Here is a 15,919-nt window from a genome sequence, read left to right on the forward strand (position 1 = left end):
TTTGGTCTAAATAGGTCATAATAGGAATGTATTGGTGTTCTTAAGCAACCATCTAAAAATAATGATTGTTGCTCCAAGTGAAGGGCAGTTTTCCCAATTACAACATGAACATCAATGCAGCACTGAGACTACATTACTTCTTGAGAGAGATTGTGAGGCCTGCTCAATCCTGCAGTGGTCCTTTTTCTACACTGACATAATTCATTTGAAAAAATATTAAGAACATGAAAAACTGGAATATCCAGATAACACAATAAAGCAAGACGAAGCAAGCTGGGGAAATACAAGCTCCAGAGCGGCAAACATGTCTACACCAAGGGCTTAAGAAAGAAAAAGGAATGCAAGGGCAGTTTTTGACTTGCTCTGACTTCCTATAAATACCAGCACTAGACTGGTGCTTCTTTTTCATCCATGACCATCTAAACCATTTCTGGCTATATAACATTTTTATTTTATTTTCTAATCTAATCATAAAACACCTTTGCAAGGAAACAGGAGTTAGTGATGAGGTGAATAAGTGATAAGGTAAATTTATGCTTGCTTATCTGTCAGAAATAAAGTACAGTAACACTGATTAGTTGAGTGAATAAATAATTAACATTTTCAGTGCTCTTGGGTGTTCAAGTCAAGGTATTTGTAAGTTAACCACATACTACAGTGTATTGTGCAATATTAGCTTTTTTCCTTTCACTCTTTTCTATTCCCAACAACAACTAATTTCCTGATTCAACTTACATTTGATGTATACCATGGTTAGCATGCAGAACCCCTTTTTGTTACTTTGCACTATTCATGCATCTTGTAAGGCACCAAGCTATATATACTTTAACTCAGCGAATTCAATCAAATGCACTTTGACTTTTTAAGGGCACATGCAATTCAATTAATCCAAAGACATATATCAATGAATCACTAAAAACGATGGTTTAAGTTAAATATTTGCATTTTCTGAAAGCCTCAAAAGAAGGAAATGAACATCAGTGAACATCAGCCTGCTCTCCATCACGGCCATGCCATGACAGCCATGTATTTATGACTACTGTATGTCAAATTACATGTGCTCACCACTGGGCAAATTGTTTAAGATTGAAACCTTTCAAAGAATTCTGTGCGCGGAAATGAAAGTGCACGGTTGTAAAGCGTGATTTGTGCATTTATTATTCCATTCCATTTTGGGTATCCTGATTAATTAATGATAAAGTGGAGTTTAATATAAAATTCCATAAAACAAGTATAATGTTTGCTATGAATAGGGCGTCATCTACAAGTCTATAAATAAGGTGTAGCCTGCTTAGACCATCATTTATATGGCATTTATTGCTTTAGTCTATTCGAAGATTTGGGGCATGGCATAGCCTACTTTGGAAAGAGTGCATATTCAAAGACCAAGCCGATTTCTTTGGTGACGCTCACAGAAGAAACAACGAACAATAACGGCAAGTTCAAGTTCAATTTTTTTTATAATACAACATCATGGTATAGAGCATTTTAAGTTCTAAATAGATTTAAATATATATTTTCATGTTCGCAAAGACAAATTAGAAAAGTAGCTGTAGTACAGTCATATAATGATTTTTAAAAAATTTGATTGTGTGTAGACAGTATGTTCCTGTGTTCTGTGTGTTAGTTTATCATTGTTTATTATCTTTTGTCTTGTAATTTATTATTTTTCATATTCATGTCTGGTGTTTTGTTTATATTCATTAGTCTTTGCACTCGTCTTCCCCTGTGATGTCCGAGTCTGAATGTTTACTAGTCCAGTCACTCCCTTGTCTGCGTGTCCCACTATTCGGGTGTTTACGGTAGTTCCGGGGTTCAATCTTCCTTCCAATCTTGCATTCCTTACTTCCTGCTTTCTCTCCATTTCATGTTTGTACATAGCACTAATATACTAATCCCAACTAACATAGAATTTGTACAGTACTAATTATACTAACACACTAATATGTTTGACAAACTAAAAAAAACTAACATTCACTAGTTTTGGGTATTTGTAATTTAAATCACTTAACTAACTTACTAAGGCATCTCCAGTTTCAATTCTGTTCTGTAACTCCGCCTCCCTATTCTATCACTGATTACTTGCTTAGTTTCAGTGAAGTATTCGCACCTGTCTCTCTGCATCTCCTGATTCTCTGCAATTGTCTACTCTCTAGTCCAGAGCCGTTTGTATTACATGTGTGTTTTTGTGAATCCAGTCCGCGTTTCCCCTCGTTATTGTCCCATTACCCTTTCATGTTTATTTGTTAGACCACCCTCACTCTCATGCCCCGCCAAGTTTGTCTCATTCCCCTGTGTATTTATACCTGTCCTTTTCAGTTGCACGCTGCTAGTTCGTCTTGTCCTGTTTTCTTGTCCTGAGCCCTTGATTCCTTCCCCCAGTTCTAGCCTCCTTGTTTCCTTGCCCTTGCCCTTGTTCCTGAGTCCTTGCCCTTGTTTATCTGGTTTTCTGGTTTTGACCCCTGCCTTCTTCCCTGGACTCTTCTTTGCTTTTTGGATATTTGTACCTCTGCCTTTTTGGACTGACCCCCTGGATTTTGACCTTGGCTTGTTTTTTTTTACTCCGCTCTGTCTGCCCCTGTTCTTGCATTAAACCTGCCATTTTTTCCACACCCCTGTGTCTGCTTCTGGTTCCTCTGTCCTCCCCGCTGTGACAATTTTAAGTTCTCATCTTTTCTCTGCCAGCTCTTTCAATTGCCTGAAATTGATTTCCAGGTCCTTATAAGGTATTTTAGGGGCATCAATGTATGTTAATTATACATTTATAAAATAATAATATGCTGCCATGCTGCAAATAATTTGGTATAAATAAGAAAGTCTTGTTCTGCACAAACTGAATATAAACTACAGAGCTGTAGCATCTTGTCAAAGATCTGTGCTGGTACCTTGATGGAGAGCAGGCTGATGTTTGTGTGAGGGCTGATCAATTAAATTTCCTGTCTTTTGAGGCTTTCAGCAAATGCAAACATTTCACTTAAAACATAGTTTTTATGATTAATCTCCTTAGTTTTTATACCGGGAGGTTCAATTAATACTTAATAGGTCATTATAAATATGCATTAAAAATAAAAAGTGAGTTATGATTTTGTGCAATGTTTTAATTAAACAATAAGGCATTGGAAGCTGTGGGGTATTGTGGAATAAAATGGATACCAACATTGGTTATATATTATTTTAAATGAATTTGCAACATTTCACCAAATCAATTACTAAGATAAAACAGCTAGTCGTGTAGTTCAATCTGGTCTATTTCTTAACTTTGCTCATACTGGTGGCTAGCTGACTAGTGTAACGGCAAAATAAAACAACCAATCCAGACTAATTGTTTATTTAGCATAATTCCAGGGCTGGCATAGCCAACAACGATGGTTCAATAATTAATTCATTCATAGTTCTTCCCATATTCCCATATTTGCATTTTGGTCTATTGCGATTGCAACAATCCGCTTACAGGGTTGAAATGATCCTTCAGAACAGCTGAGGCCTTGCGCACCCCCAAGGGCGGTCAGCATGTTGCATCAGAGAAAAATCATCTTTGATGCAGTCGCATTCATTAAGATGAAGCAGCTAAAATGTAATACAGTAAATATGCTAGCTACATTCAGTGCAAACCATGAAATACAATGCTTCAAATGAGCCTTATGATTTGGTTCTGGCTTGTCACACTCAAAGATTATATATAGACATTCCATTTCGCAACAATCGGGGTCATTTAATGGGAGTCAAAGAATCAGAGTCAACTCCAAAAACCCCAGAGTCGCACATCCCTAATGTGAATGTACCATTATATGTGCACGTTACTTTGGGAACTGATTTATACTTTGTGAAACCTCCCAAAAGTATTAACAATGGCATTTCCTCACTGCATGCTATATGACCTTTATCATTGAATATTTTAGAAACCACGACAATTGAGGTGAAATAATATTTGCACCTATTCTGACTTTCTACAGATAAAGAAATTCAATATATGTCATTCGACTAAAACATTATCAGAATCTTGCTTTCATACTGCATATAAACATAAAGTATGGAAGTGGATTTCATGACACACTTGTTTTCGATCTAGCAGCTGAGTGTAAAAGAACACATTACATTTAGTTTGGAGAATTTAGTTTGGGACATCACATGCTGAAACGTCTGTAATCATTGATTAAACAAGAGGGCAAGTGAGTGATTGCAGTATTGAATGCCACTGTTTTCTAATGTGCCTTTATGGTTTCTAATGGCATTTTAATTGGTGTGCACTCAGTACTAATCTACAGCATGTGGTCACTTATGTATGTTAGTTCCCCATTCAAAGTAGTGAAAACCATGGTCAGTGGGCAGTTCAGCTCCTGATTTGAGTTCAAACACCTTTAACTGCATCTCAGGCAGGCAGTGGCGAGTCAGTGGTTGGCCTGTGTAGGTAGCCCTGTAAAATTGCAGGTTATTCCTTCTGTCAGTCTGCAGTATATTCCATTAAAAGGCAAACCATACAGTGCAGCAACATGTTGAATGAGACAGTAATCACTAAGCCAATAGCCAAATTTCCTTTAAATACAAAAAGCTTCATTGGACAGCGCAGTGTAGTGAGACAAGAAGAATAGGGAGCAAGAGAGGGCATGCGGTGAATGTTGTGCAACTAGATTCAAACCACCAACATCGCAGTCGGTAATGAGCATGTGGAAGGAGCTCACACAAAAAACCTATTTTCTCCCTGGGAAGATTCCTGAGCCCATTTCCAGCCCATGTATTTGCATACTGTTTTCCTTTCCTTCAATGTTGTCCTGCATGCTTACATTAATTGATTGAAAAGCCCAGATATTACAAGGAATGGTATAGGTAATGTGCACCCTTAAAAACAATGTTCATGGCAAGTTTTGAGACAATGAAATTAAAACCATAATTAGAATCATAACGGCAAACTATAAAAGTATGTTCACTGTGAATGTTCAGTGTGTATCTTAAATTCTTCATGTTAATGTAAGTAGTCTGCCAAATGACTAAAATGTAAATGTAAAGTAGAATTATCAAGCCAGCCATTTGTGATTTCAGTTGTCACTTGTCTCACATCCGGACTAATAAGGCATTAGCATCAAGAGAAAGCCACACAACTCATGTCTGCTTGACCTCCTCCAGATAAAACAAGTGCTTGAAAAAGGAATGCAAGAGTGCCATGAACAAGTTTCAGTGTATGGAGGTCCAGGAAACTCCCTAAAGCCTGGAATCCCAGGAATACCAATCACCTAACAAGATCAGTTCAGCATGAGGTTAAACGGGATTACATGCTTGTGGTCACGGATTTGTTTCAATGCTTAAGAATTTGAAATTTTCACCACAATCCTGACAGCAGTTACATATTTCTTAAATCCTGCTTCCCTCAACTTAGTTTACAACTTAGTCCCACTGCGCTGTTTAGTTTAACACCACTGAGATATTTAGGAAATCTGCTTTTTAGCTCCAGCATACAGTGCTGACCTGTTATGACTAAGCACACATGCCGAGCTCAGAGCTGTTATTTGTGGTCTGACTTTAGTTGATGAGCTCATACATGCTGCCAAAGTGACCAAAAGACCAAAGCACATATTACAGGTGCTCCAGGACGAATAGAATTTTTCATATAAAAAAAAAAAAAAGACCACCCGCCATATTTAAAAATGCATGGGATCTATTCCTACATATGTTTCACCACATGCAGTACCATGTAATTCCAATGGAGCGAAGAAGGGTGAAACGAATGTAAGATTGCCATCAAATTTGAAAGGTTCTTTGTCCTGTGTTTTGGCTGTGGCTCCTATTTACCGTGCACACCAGGCCCTGTAACAATAAGCTGTATCCACTCAAAAGCAGAAATCTTTTCAGTGAGAAAAAATCTTACACTTCAACTGTGTTTCAGCTTCTGCAACTTTGTTTTAGTAATACAGTAATTCTGAATCTTGGAAAACAAACCCCAAAGAGTTACCTTTCAGAAGACACAAAAGGGTCAAGAATAGGACAAATTAGCGTGACGTCACAACAGCAAAGAACTTCATTTCGGGTGAATAATGGCTCTGCGGCTCTGTTGCCAACTGACGTTGAGGAATGTGAATGCAGGCAGTGTTTTCCATGTCATTTAACAAAAGTATGGACACCTAAAGTCAATGTTTGAATATAAAAAATTTGCGAAAACTGAACGAAATAGGCGAAAACTTAACAAAATTGTTTTATTTATGATTTATATAATGTGGTCTAGCTAGCTAATGTAACGTTAACATTAGCTGTCAGCACCCCCCTAACATTATAGCTAACATTAGCTAGCAAACATCTTTAACATGACTAACCAGTGCAAACTAGTTAGCTAGCTTGTGTCATTGGAACCCTATTACTGTAAAGTTACCACCAATTCCAGTTAGTTGGCTAGCTAACTAGTTTTACAACAGGCAAGGTCAAATTTAATGTTCCAGTGTTTCTCTATATGGCTGCCGATGACTGTCTGTTTATTAGCTAACGTTAACATTATGTTGGGCATCTCTGTGCCGTCATTGACTGTGCTAAGCACCAGTCAAAACTGTACTTGTGCACACCCCCCCTTCCTGCTGTTTTCCTGTCATCATAAAAATATCCGAAAGAGTCTGCACAGTAACAAAAACGCCCTCAGACTTGTAGTGGGCTGTACGACCCAGTCGCACCAGCCAGACAACCTCATCGCACCGTACATGCATACACCAAAACAAATATGTAATCCTGTTCAGCCCTGTAATTTAAATCCTTGTCTGTTTAAATGTCCAAAGAAGTTGGTTACATCCTCCCATATTCCATCTGCCCATAATATAGATTACGTCACACTAATTTGTACTGGTCCTACACTGATATTACCCGTTTCTCTTTTTTTAACAGGTGTTCCCATGTTGATAACTAAATGATTTTGTAGCTGTATTCAATTAGGTTACTTCAAGTAATTAAAGAACTGTATTGAAAACGTTGTCATTGTATTTTAGACGAGCAGTTTTAACACATTATATATAGGCATAGTTGAAGAGCTAACTGTTTCTACACAGCTGTGGTTCAGTCAATTTTGAAGTAATGTTACTCTGTTGTCTGTCTAACTAACTAACAGTCACTAGTTTTAGGTAATTATAGTTTAAACACGTAAACTAACAGATTAACATTATCCCTATTTCTGAACTGCTCTGTAGCTCCACCACCCTGTTCTATCTCTAAATTGCCTGCCTTAATTCAGCGAAGTGTTCGCACCTGCTCTCCACTATCACTATGTTCCTTAAATCTGTGCAATTGTCTACTCCCTAATCCAGAGCTGTTTGTATTACATGTGAGTCTATGTGAATCCACTTCCGCGCCTTGTTATTGTATGATTGCCCTTTCATGTGTCTCACCTGATTCTATTTGTTACATCCTCACTCCCATGTCCCGCCTAGTTTGTCTTATCCCTCTGTGTATTTAAACCCCAGTCTGAGTATTCACAGTTGTCAGAACGTTAGTCATTATTTCAGTGCCAATTTCTTGTGAGCCTGTTATAGTTGATATTCCTGAAACACCCCTTTGCCTGGTTACAAGTTTGCCTTGTTACATTATTGGCATTTTGCAGAGGCTCTTATCCAGAGCGACGTGCAGTTGATTAGACTAAGCAGGAGACAATCCTCCCCTGGAGCAATGCAGGGTTAAGGGCCTTGCTCAAGAGCCCAACGGCTGTGCGGATCTTATTGTGGCTACCCCGGGATTAAAACCACCGACCTTGTCCCTCCTGTTTTGTTTGCTGTGATTTTTGGTTTTTGATAGCCACTTTGTTTTTTGACAATTCTTTTGCCTAACCCCTTGTACCGTTGATTTCCTCCGGACTGTATCTTGACTACTCTCTTGCAACTCGATTTGGCACTGTTTCTGGATACCTGGCTTTTGACATTGAACTGTAATAACAACTTTTGTAATTTCGTGGTCTGCATTCAGGTTTCTGGTACCGTATATAACATATTCAAATAAAAAAATCATGTAAGATATAACATGATAGCAAAATGAAATGTAAACCATGCTAGATTTGGCCATATTGTCTTTCGACAGAAAATTTCTAAAAATGTGATGAAAGGGAGTCAATTGAAAATGATATTATTGAAGAATACTTGTCCTCTGATATTTATTCATGAATTTTGAAAATGAAATTCATGTCTGATTTCTACACATGATAGATATCTTTAAAATAAACACAGTAGATAGATTGCATATGTCACCATAATCACAGGATTTAATCTTTGCTAAATACTGTGGCCTTTTTTATTTAAAAAACAACTACATAAAAAACAACTTTGTGAGAGCAGAACACCAAGCATAAAAACATAGGTCTATCAACACTGATATCAAACAGGCTAGCCAGTAGCCACACCCTAAATTGAAATACACAAAATTATCAAAGGTATAAAAAATCATAAGCATTTGTGTTTCTATTACTGTACATCTTCATACCATTTAGCAACTACTCTTATCCAGAACAGATTACAGGATTTATTTATTTCTCTTTTTTTTTGGAGGAGGCATATTAGCTGCCTTCAGGCCAGAGATTAATGCCTCTAAACTTAAGGAAGGTCCACCTAAAACACTCCTGGCCTGCAGCTGATATTTAGCTAGAATGTTCTCATCCGGAGTCATTTAAAATCTGACCACTTTGTTACGTAACTTTGAGGCATTCGACTGGAAAACAACAATCTAGTACACCCCCAAAATATGCTCTCATATATTTCACTGCTAAAGTGACACTTTAAGAAAGGAGTCTGCAGTCTGACTTGAAAATATACCGTTATGTTCCATTCATGTTTGAAGTAGTTCAAGACTGTGTCAACATGATACTAATAGATTTAGTTATTTGGACTGAAAATATATTTGCTGAAGCATCAACAACCTGAATGCTACCTATAAAGTTGTATTATCTATTAACCAATCAAAATTATTAAGTTGTAGTACAGTAATTTATTTTGTTTAAATTTTAGTTTTAATTTAAAATAAAAATGTTGTGCCATGTTGAACTCCCAACTTCATATGACATGGAATCCCATGCCCAAAACCCACAAACCCACAAAATATTCAATACTGTAATTTAAAAATATGGGATGCATTGACACAAATCTGGAAACAGATAACGGCCATGTGTCACATTATCTTCGTGTCGGACATAGCCTACTGAAAACTTTCTTGTAACAATACTGGGTCGTTTCGCGGGCACGGCTTTCCCATAAACTTTTCAGTAGAGTCGCCAAATTGGAATGCATTAGATTTTACAGTAACATTTATGATATGGAGGGTCATATAAAAGCAGAGGTATAAAACTATTCGACTTATTATTAGTGGTATAGGGCTACTCACATTTTTAAAGATTAAATGTAACCCAAATGCATGACTGGTAAGCATAAACGGTAATGTGACATTAGAGTGCCGCCGACTTCATGATCGTGATTACTACTGATATATCTCTGCCGTTGTGGTTCCGGCTATCAATGCCATCTTCTAAATGTGCGCTTTGCATTGGTTGCTGAGAGCAGTGTTGGAGTGACCTTGGCACAAGAAACAAGATTACAGCCCGTCCTAAAAGCTTTTTAATTCCACAAAGCTGACGTACGTACCAGGAAGCTACACTGTATTTTTACTCGTACATTTTTGTATGTTTTAGTAACCAAGCCGTCTCCGTGGCGTGATGGCAGTATCCGTCTGTCTCTTGTCAGAACCCGTCAAAATAACACGGTACCATTAATACGCAGAGTAAATCTTCCACTCACCTCTCTTATACGGCAAGCTGCTGCAACCCCAGGCCAGCAAGAAAACAAGGACGATTCTCATTTTAAATCGCGTTGACACCATTTGCGTTAATCCCTTAATTCTAGAAAATGTTAGAAAGTGTTTTCCCCATACTAGAGGTGTTACTGTTTCGGAATCCACGCTTCTCTCTCCATAAGAATATCTCGGAATGTGTGTATTCTGCGATGTACTCTTATCTGTTCTGGGCTATATAGCCATGACAGCAACACTCCACTGTGCCGAATAGAAGTTGGGGCTCAACAGGAGAAACTCCTGTAAGATTCCCGACGTCATCAGGTGGGCGGAACATCAGCGGATGCTTTCTAACGGGTAGCCTGCCCTACACATCTGCACGAATTCCGGATATTCAAAATCATTCCAACCAACCGGCGATAAGGAAAAACAATGGCTGTGTTCCAACTTTAATCATGCGAACCGCTTTGCAGTGAAATGATTATGTTATATGCTTGATTAAAATTTTGCTACAATTAAAAACATGGACTGACTTCTAATTGAGTAAATGTTTCAATTAATGAGTGAAATTAGATTCTACACTTAGTGACCAATTTATTTGTATTACATGTGAGTCTATTAAGTAAAATTTTCATTTAAATCACAATGGAAGACAAATTATCATTCAAACTAAAGATTTACACATCACAAAATAAGATAAAATCAATTGCAACACAACACAGTGTATTATTAAAATAACACATTTTATCAAAATAAACCACAGTGCCTGAATTTATTAGAAATATCTGCAATGTTTTAATTAATTCCAAATATGAATTTATTTCAAACAATTTTCAAGCAACCATTACAACAACCATTGTATGAAAATAAACCACAATGTAATTTTACCCACTTCATTGGTCCCTACACCACCTCCAGAGTTTGCATTAACAAAATGCAAAGTGAGTGAACAGAAGAAAAAATCTAAATCAAATCAATATATGGTGTGACCACCCTTTGCCTTCAAACCAGCATCAATTCTTCTAGGTACACTTGCAAAAAGTCAGGGATTTTCTAGGCATATAGTCAGGTATGTGATTAACCAATTATACCAAACAGGAGCTATTGATCATCAAATTAATATGTAGGTTGAAACACAATCATTAACTGAAACAGAAACTATGAAACTAACAGAGCTATGTAGGAGGGTTAAAACTGGGTGAGGAACAGCCAAACTCTGCTTCCAAGGTGACGTTGCTGAAGACAGTTTAATGTCAGAAGTCATACACCATGGCAAGACTGGGCACAGCAACAAGACACGAGGTAGTGATACTGCATCAGCATGGTCTCTCCCAGGCAGAAATTTCAAGGCAGACAGGGGTTTCCAGGTGTGCTGTCCAAGCTCTGTTGAAGAAGCACAATGCAACAGGCAACGTTGAGGACCGTAGACGCAGTGATGGTGTGGCCCCCATAGAGCCCTGATCTCAGCATCATCGAGTCTGTCTGTGATGACATGAAGAGACAGAAGCATTTCAGGCTGCCTAATCTGTGTTATTCCTCTCGTTCCAGGAGGTGTATATGTCCTTGCCGTTTTCATGTTTTTTGTCCCTTGTTGATTTTTGTAGTTCTGCCAGTCATTCATTTGTTTGCCATTTTCGTTAATTCACCTGTGTATTTATACCCTCTATTTCCTGTGTCTCATTGCAAGATTGTTATGTATTTACCTCTGACTCTCCAGTGTTTATTTGATTGCCTTACCTGTGTATGGACTTTTGCTTTCTGATTATTTATTTTGTCTCTGTTTGGATATTTTGTTTTCGACTTCGGACTGCATTCTGTGTTTACGATTCCTGGATCTCCTTTTGTACCTCTGCCTGGTCGGACTGCCTACTGATAAACAAACTTTTACTTGTGACTTCCAAACTGTCTTGTTTTACCCTTATTACAACTGCTGGCGATAGACCCATTTCTGTTTGGCCTGTCTCTGTTGGAATAAAGAAACCTTTATTCTGCATACTTCTGGGTTGCTATTGCTTCTTCTGCCTCACATTCTGACAATACAGTTATACCAGTGCCACTCATTTAAACCTATTGGGAGTAGCCTAATCAAGATAGCATTACACTGTCCTTCACAACCAATTTCCTAGGATTAGCCCATTTGATTTCTATTTGGTTTGCTATTAAATATTAGTTTTCTCATTACATATGTATCAATCCTATGTTCAGGCTGTAAAATATGTTTATTAACATGCTCTTTTTAAAAAAACTGTAATAAAACATATTTGAAATTGAAGTATAGTCAGAGAAGGTTTGTTATACTGTATTGCAATATATTCTTAAATTCTTCTGGACGGATATCTGGATGTCAGAGAAATTAGTTTGATTGATTTTCTGACCGGTCTTGGAGTACAGTTGTGACACTTGTGTTACATCTGTACCCGACTAACTACCTTGGACTTTTCTCTCGATTTCAGGACATGAGCTCATATCTCAGTTACACCCAATCTTTGGTCAATGGACATAAAATTTGCTATCAGTGCTTACAGCCACACACAATCCGATCATGTTGCCATGGCGACCCTACCCTGCTGGACTGCTTGGCCTCCTCAACCCTGCTTTCAGTTTTAATTATTATAATAATTATTAAGCGCTTTGGATATATAAGAGCAATATAAATGCAGTCCATTTAAAAATAAACTGCACTTTACTTTTACACCCACTTCCAGTAGGTTATAGGTTACCCCTGTTTGACCACTTTGTGCCTCACTGGTTTTAACACTGTGCTCCTGCTTAGTAACAGGATACCTATGTATCCTCTAGGTCCACTGTGGCAAAGCAGTCATCTCTGTTGACCATCTACATCACAACTTCTCAGGGGACAAAGATATTTGCTGAGCCCCCTGAGATCTGGGGTTGGAGGCAGACCACCACTTGGAGATGACAAAATAGTGGGAATTGAACCCAGCCTGTCTGTTGTTTGGTTTCTCTCTGATTGTTCCTTTGCCAGGAGAGTTCAGCTCTGCATGCAGCACGTCCGTATGCTAGGGGTCTGACACTGGAAAACGTAATGTCAGAGGAGGAGTGCAGCAGACTGGAAGTGACAACCCTGGGTCTTGGTGGGGCTCAGAGGCTCGCCCCGAGTGAAGTGGTGACAGACATGGTTCAGGACCCTGTCAGGAGTAAGTGTAATGTTTCTGTATCTGTCCTGTTTGTATTAATGTTCATTCTTGTTATTTATTCATTTTCATACATCCTTGGTTATTGTATCCCATTGCAGTTTCTCATTCGTGATCCCCTGTTATGTCTGCGTCTGAATGGTTACCAGCCGAGTCACTCCCCTGTCTGCGTGTCCCACTATTCGGGTGTTTACGGTAGTTTTCGGGATTTCAACATTCCTTCCAATCTCGCAGTTCATACTTCCTGATTCTCTTGGTAGTTAAATGTTGTAACTTGGTAGTTAAATGTTGTCTGTCTAACTAACTAACTAGCAGTCACTTTTATTGGGTAGTTAGAATTATTCACATAACTAATTCACTAACGCATCTCTTAGTGTTTCTGCACTGTTCTATAACTCCGCCTCCCTATGCTATCCCTGATTACTCGCTTAGTTTCAGCGAAGTGTTCGCACCTGTCTCTGACTATCACTACGTCTTCAATCTATGCAAATGTCTACTCCTTAATCCAGAGCCATATGTTTTACATGTTTGTTTACGTGCATCCAGTCCACATTTTCATCTTCCTCCTGTTATGCTGTTATTACCCAATTATGTTTCCCCACCTGTTGTCTATTTGTTTAGCCCACCTTCTCCCCAGCCCCGCCTAGATTGTCACCTTCCCTCATGTATTTAAACCTCAGTCTCCGCTTCACCCATTGTCAGAACGTTGATCACTGATAGTGCTGAGTTTTTTGTATGCCTATTTTTGAGATTCTTTGGTTTTGATTTTCGAGTTTTGCCTTGCCCTCTGGTTTTGTTTGCCCTTCTGCTCTCTTGGTTTTGACTATTTGCTTTGTTTTGTGACTTTGTTTCCTGCCTTAGCCCTTTTGTACCTTAGCCCTTTGACTACTGATTTGTTTTTCCGATTATTCTTTTGCTTACTGTTTTTGGTGTTATCTTGGATCTCTCGGCTTGAACTTGGAATAAACACTACGTTTTTGGATTATCCCGTGGTCTGCGTCTGGGTCCTCAGTGCCATACATAACAGTGAGGCAGCAGCTCTGGGCCCTCACAGCCTTGAGCTCCGCCCCCTGTCTTTGACTGCTGAGCCTTTCGCCTCGAAAGAACTCAAGTTGAGGTTGTAGGTCCCCCTGGGTATTCAAGCAAGGATTTATGTAGTGCCTGGATGCATTTTGGGATGCCTTTAATTGCAATCCAATCATTGTATTTAGCAGTGAAGTGCCATTTCATTAGTTTGTGTGCAAACAGAATCAAGCTATGGTCTGACAGACTGGCAATTAAATTGTAGGTTTTGGTCACCAAATCTGGTCTATTTTTAAATATAGGACCCTCTGCTTGTTGTGCATTGGGATAGGCTGAACATTTGAACCAGGGCCCAGTAATCGCATACTGTAATGCGCCAGGGTTTAGATGGGTATTAACTATGAGAAGTAGCAGGGCAATCATTATACTGATAAGCTAATTAGCTGCATTACATTATTTAATGCCAATTCATGTGCACATGTTCAAGTGTTACCCTGTGATGGATTGTGGCAGCACAGACAGCAATTAATTTACTGTATTTAGAACTTTATTTAAAATACCTACAACGTAGTTTTTATAGAGTTTATATTTAAGCAAAGCTTTGATGTATCGACACCAAACTTGATACATAGACTTGGTACCCCTTCCCGAGGACGTGTAAAAAACTGGGGGGGCACTCCAATAATGTGTTTGACTTGAAGCCATTTACTTGAGAAATGTGTTCTATACTGTATTGGCACAATTTACATCTAGTTTCACTAATTTAGTCCCACACATTCCCATAGAGATCCATTCAAATGCAAAAAGTTTTAGTATCACTTGGAGGACAACCTGAAAAGAAGATATCCAGACTAATCCAGATAATATTCATATGTCAGGGACATCAGGAAGTCATGGCATACAAAGGATATGCAACCAAGTATAAAAAAATGACAATTGAATCTATGATTATGTTAATTAGTCCAATTATTTTTTAACCCTTAAAATTGGGGGGACTATGTATAAAATCCTACATCTTTCACCCGATTTAGATGTAAATACCCTGAAATTAAAGTCAGTGAGTCAATATTATTTACTTCCAACTCCAATATCCTGTGGTAGACAACTAAAATAACAATACCTTTGTCAATGTCCAAATATTTATAGACCTGACTGTATATAGACTCAAGACTTCATGAGGATGTGGAAATGTGGAATTTGGTGTTATTTGACCACTGGAGGGCGCTGCAATAAGCAAAAACAACTTTTTGCCTCGTAAATGTTGATGTGTTTCCCTTAACAAAAGTGATTATTGTGTCAGGTGATACTTGGGAGATCCCAAAGATGAGATTTGGAGATCTTCGGACCAAGATTCACGAAAGTTATCAGATACATTTTTTATTTTCAAAAGCATTCATCCATTACAGCCAAATCAAAGGCAATTGACCTAAACAAGACGTGAGCTCATATCTCAGTTACACTCAATTGACATAAAACATGCTATCAGTGCTTACAGCCACACTTTTAACATGATCCGATCAAGTTGCCATGGCAACCCTGTTCTGCTGGACTGCTTGGCCCCTTCAATCCTGCTTGCAGGTTTAATTATTAGAATTATTATTAAGTGCTTTGGATATATTAGCACTATATAAATGCAGTCAATTAACCATTTTAAAATAAACTACAGCAAACAGAGTAGTTATTTTATAGAAGGAAGTAATGGGGTGCTTGTCACTAATTAAACACAGACTAGAATTGACAGCAATGTACCCACACTGTCACATGCTACTTTCACAGTGCATAGTGTCTCAGCCGTTCTTGTATCATAGGGTGATAACAATTTTATTTTTTTCTAAGTGATGGGAAGTAGAAATAGAAAATACAATTACATTGTGCACAAAACATATAATATAAATATTATAATATAAATAATGAAACAATACAAATAATGAATGAATTAACAAATATACAACAAACAACAGCAGTCTACGGAGATTAACCCCCCCCCCCCCCCCAAAAAAAAAAAACTT

General features: G+C 38.1%; 1 protein-coding gene across 2 annotated transcripts in view; it reads right to left on the reverse strand.

The window, feature by feature from the left end:
* Positions 1–9,988, reverse strand: part of LOC133125881 (epidermal growth factor receptor-like) — a 134,823-nt gene extending 124,835 nt beyond the window's left edge. For both annotated transcript variants that reach the window (XM_061237580.1, XM_061237579.1), the window contains exon 1: positions 9,741–9,988. In XM_061237580.1, the coding sequence (XP_061093564.1) occupies positions 9,741–9,822 (82 nt within the window). In that variant the 5' untranslated portion in view covers positions 9,823–9,988. The remainder of the gene's footprint in view (positions 1–9,740) is intronic.
* Between the last annotated feature and the right edge of the window lie 5,931 nt (positions 9,989–15,919).

Source organism: Conger conger, chromosome 4, assembly GCF_963514075.1.
Source record: "Conger conger chromosome 4, fConCon1.1, whole genome shotgun sequence".
Lineage (NCBI taxonomy): Eukaryota > Metazoa > Chordata > Actinopteri > Anguilliformes > Congridae > Conger > Conger conger.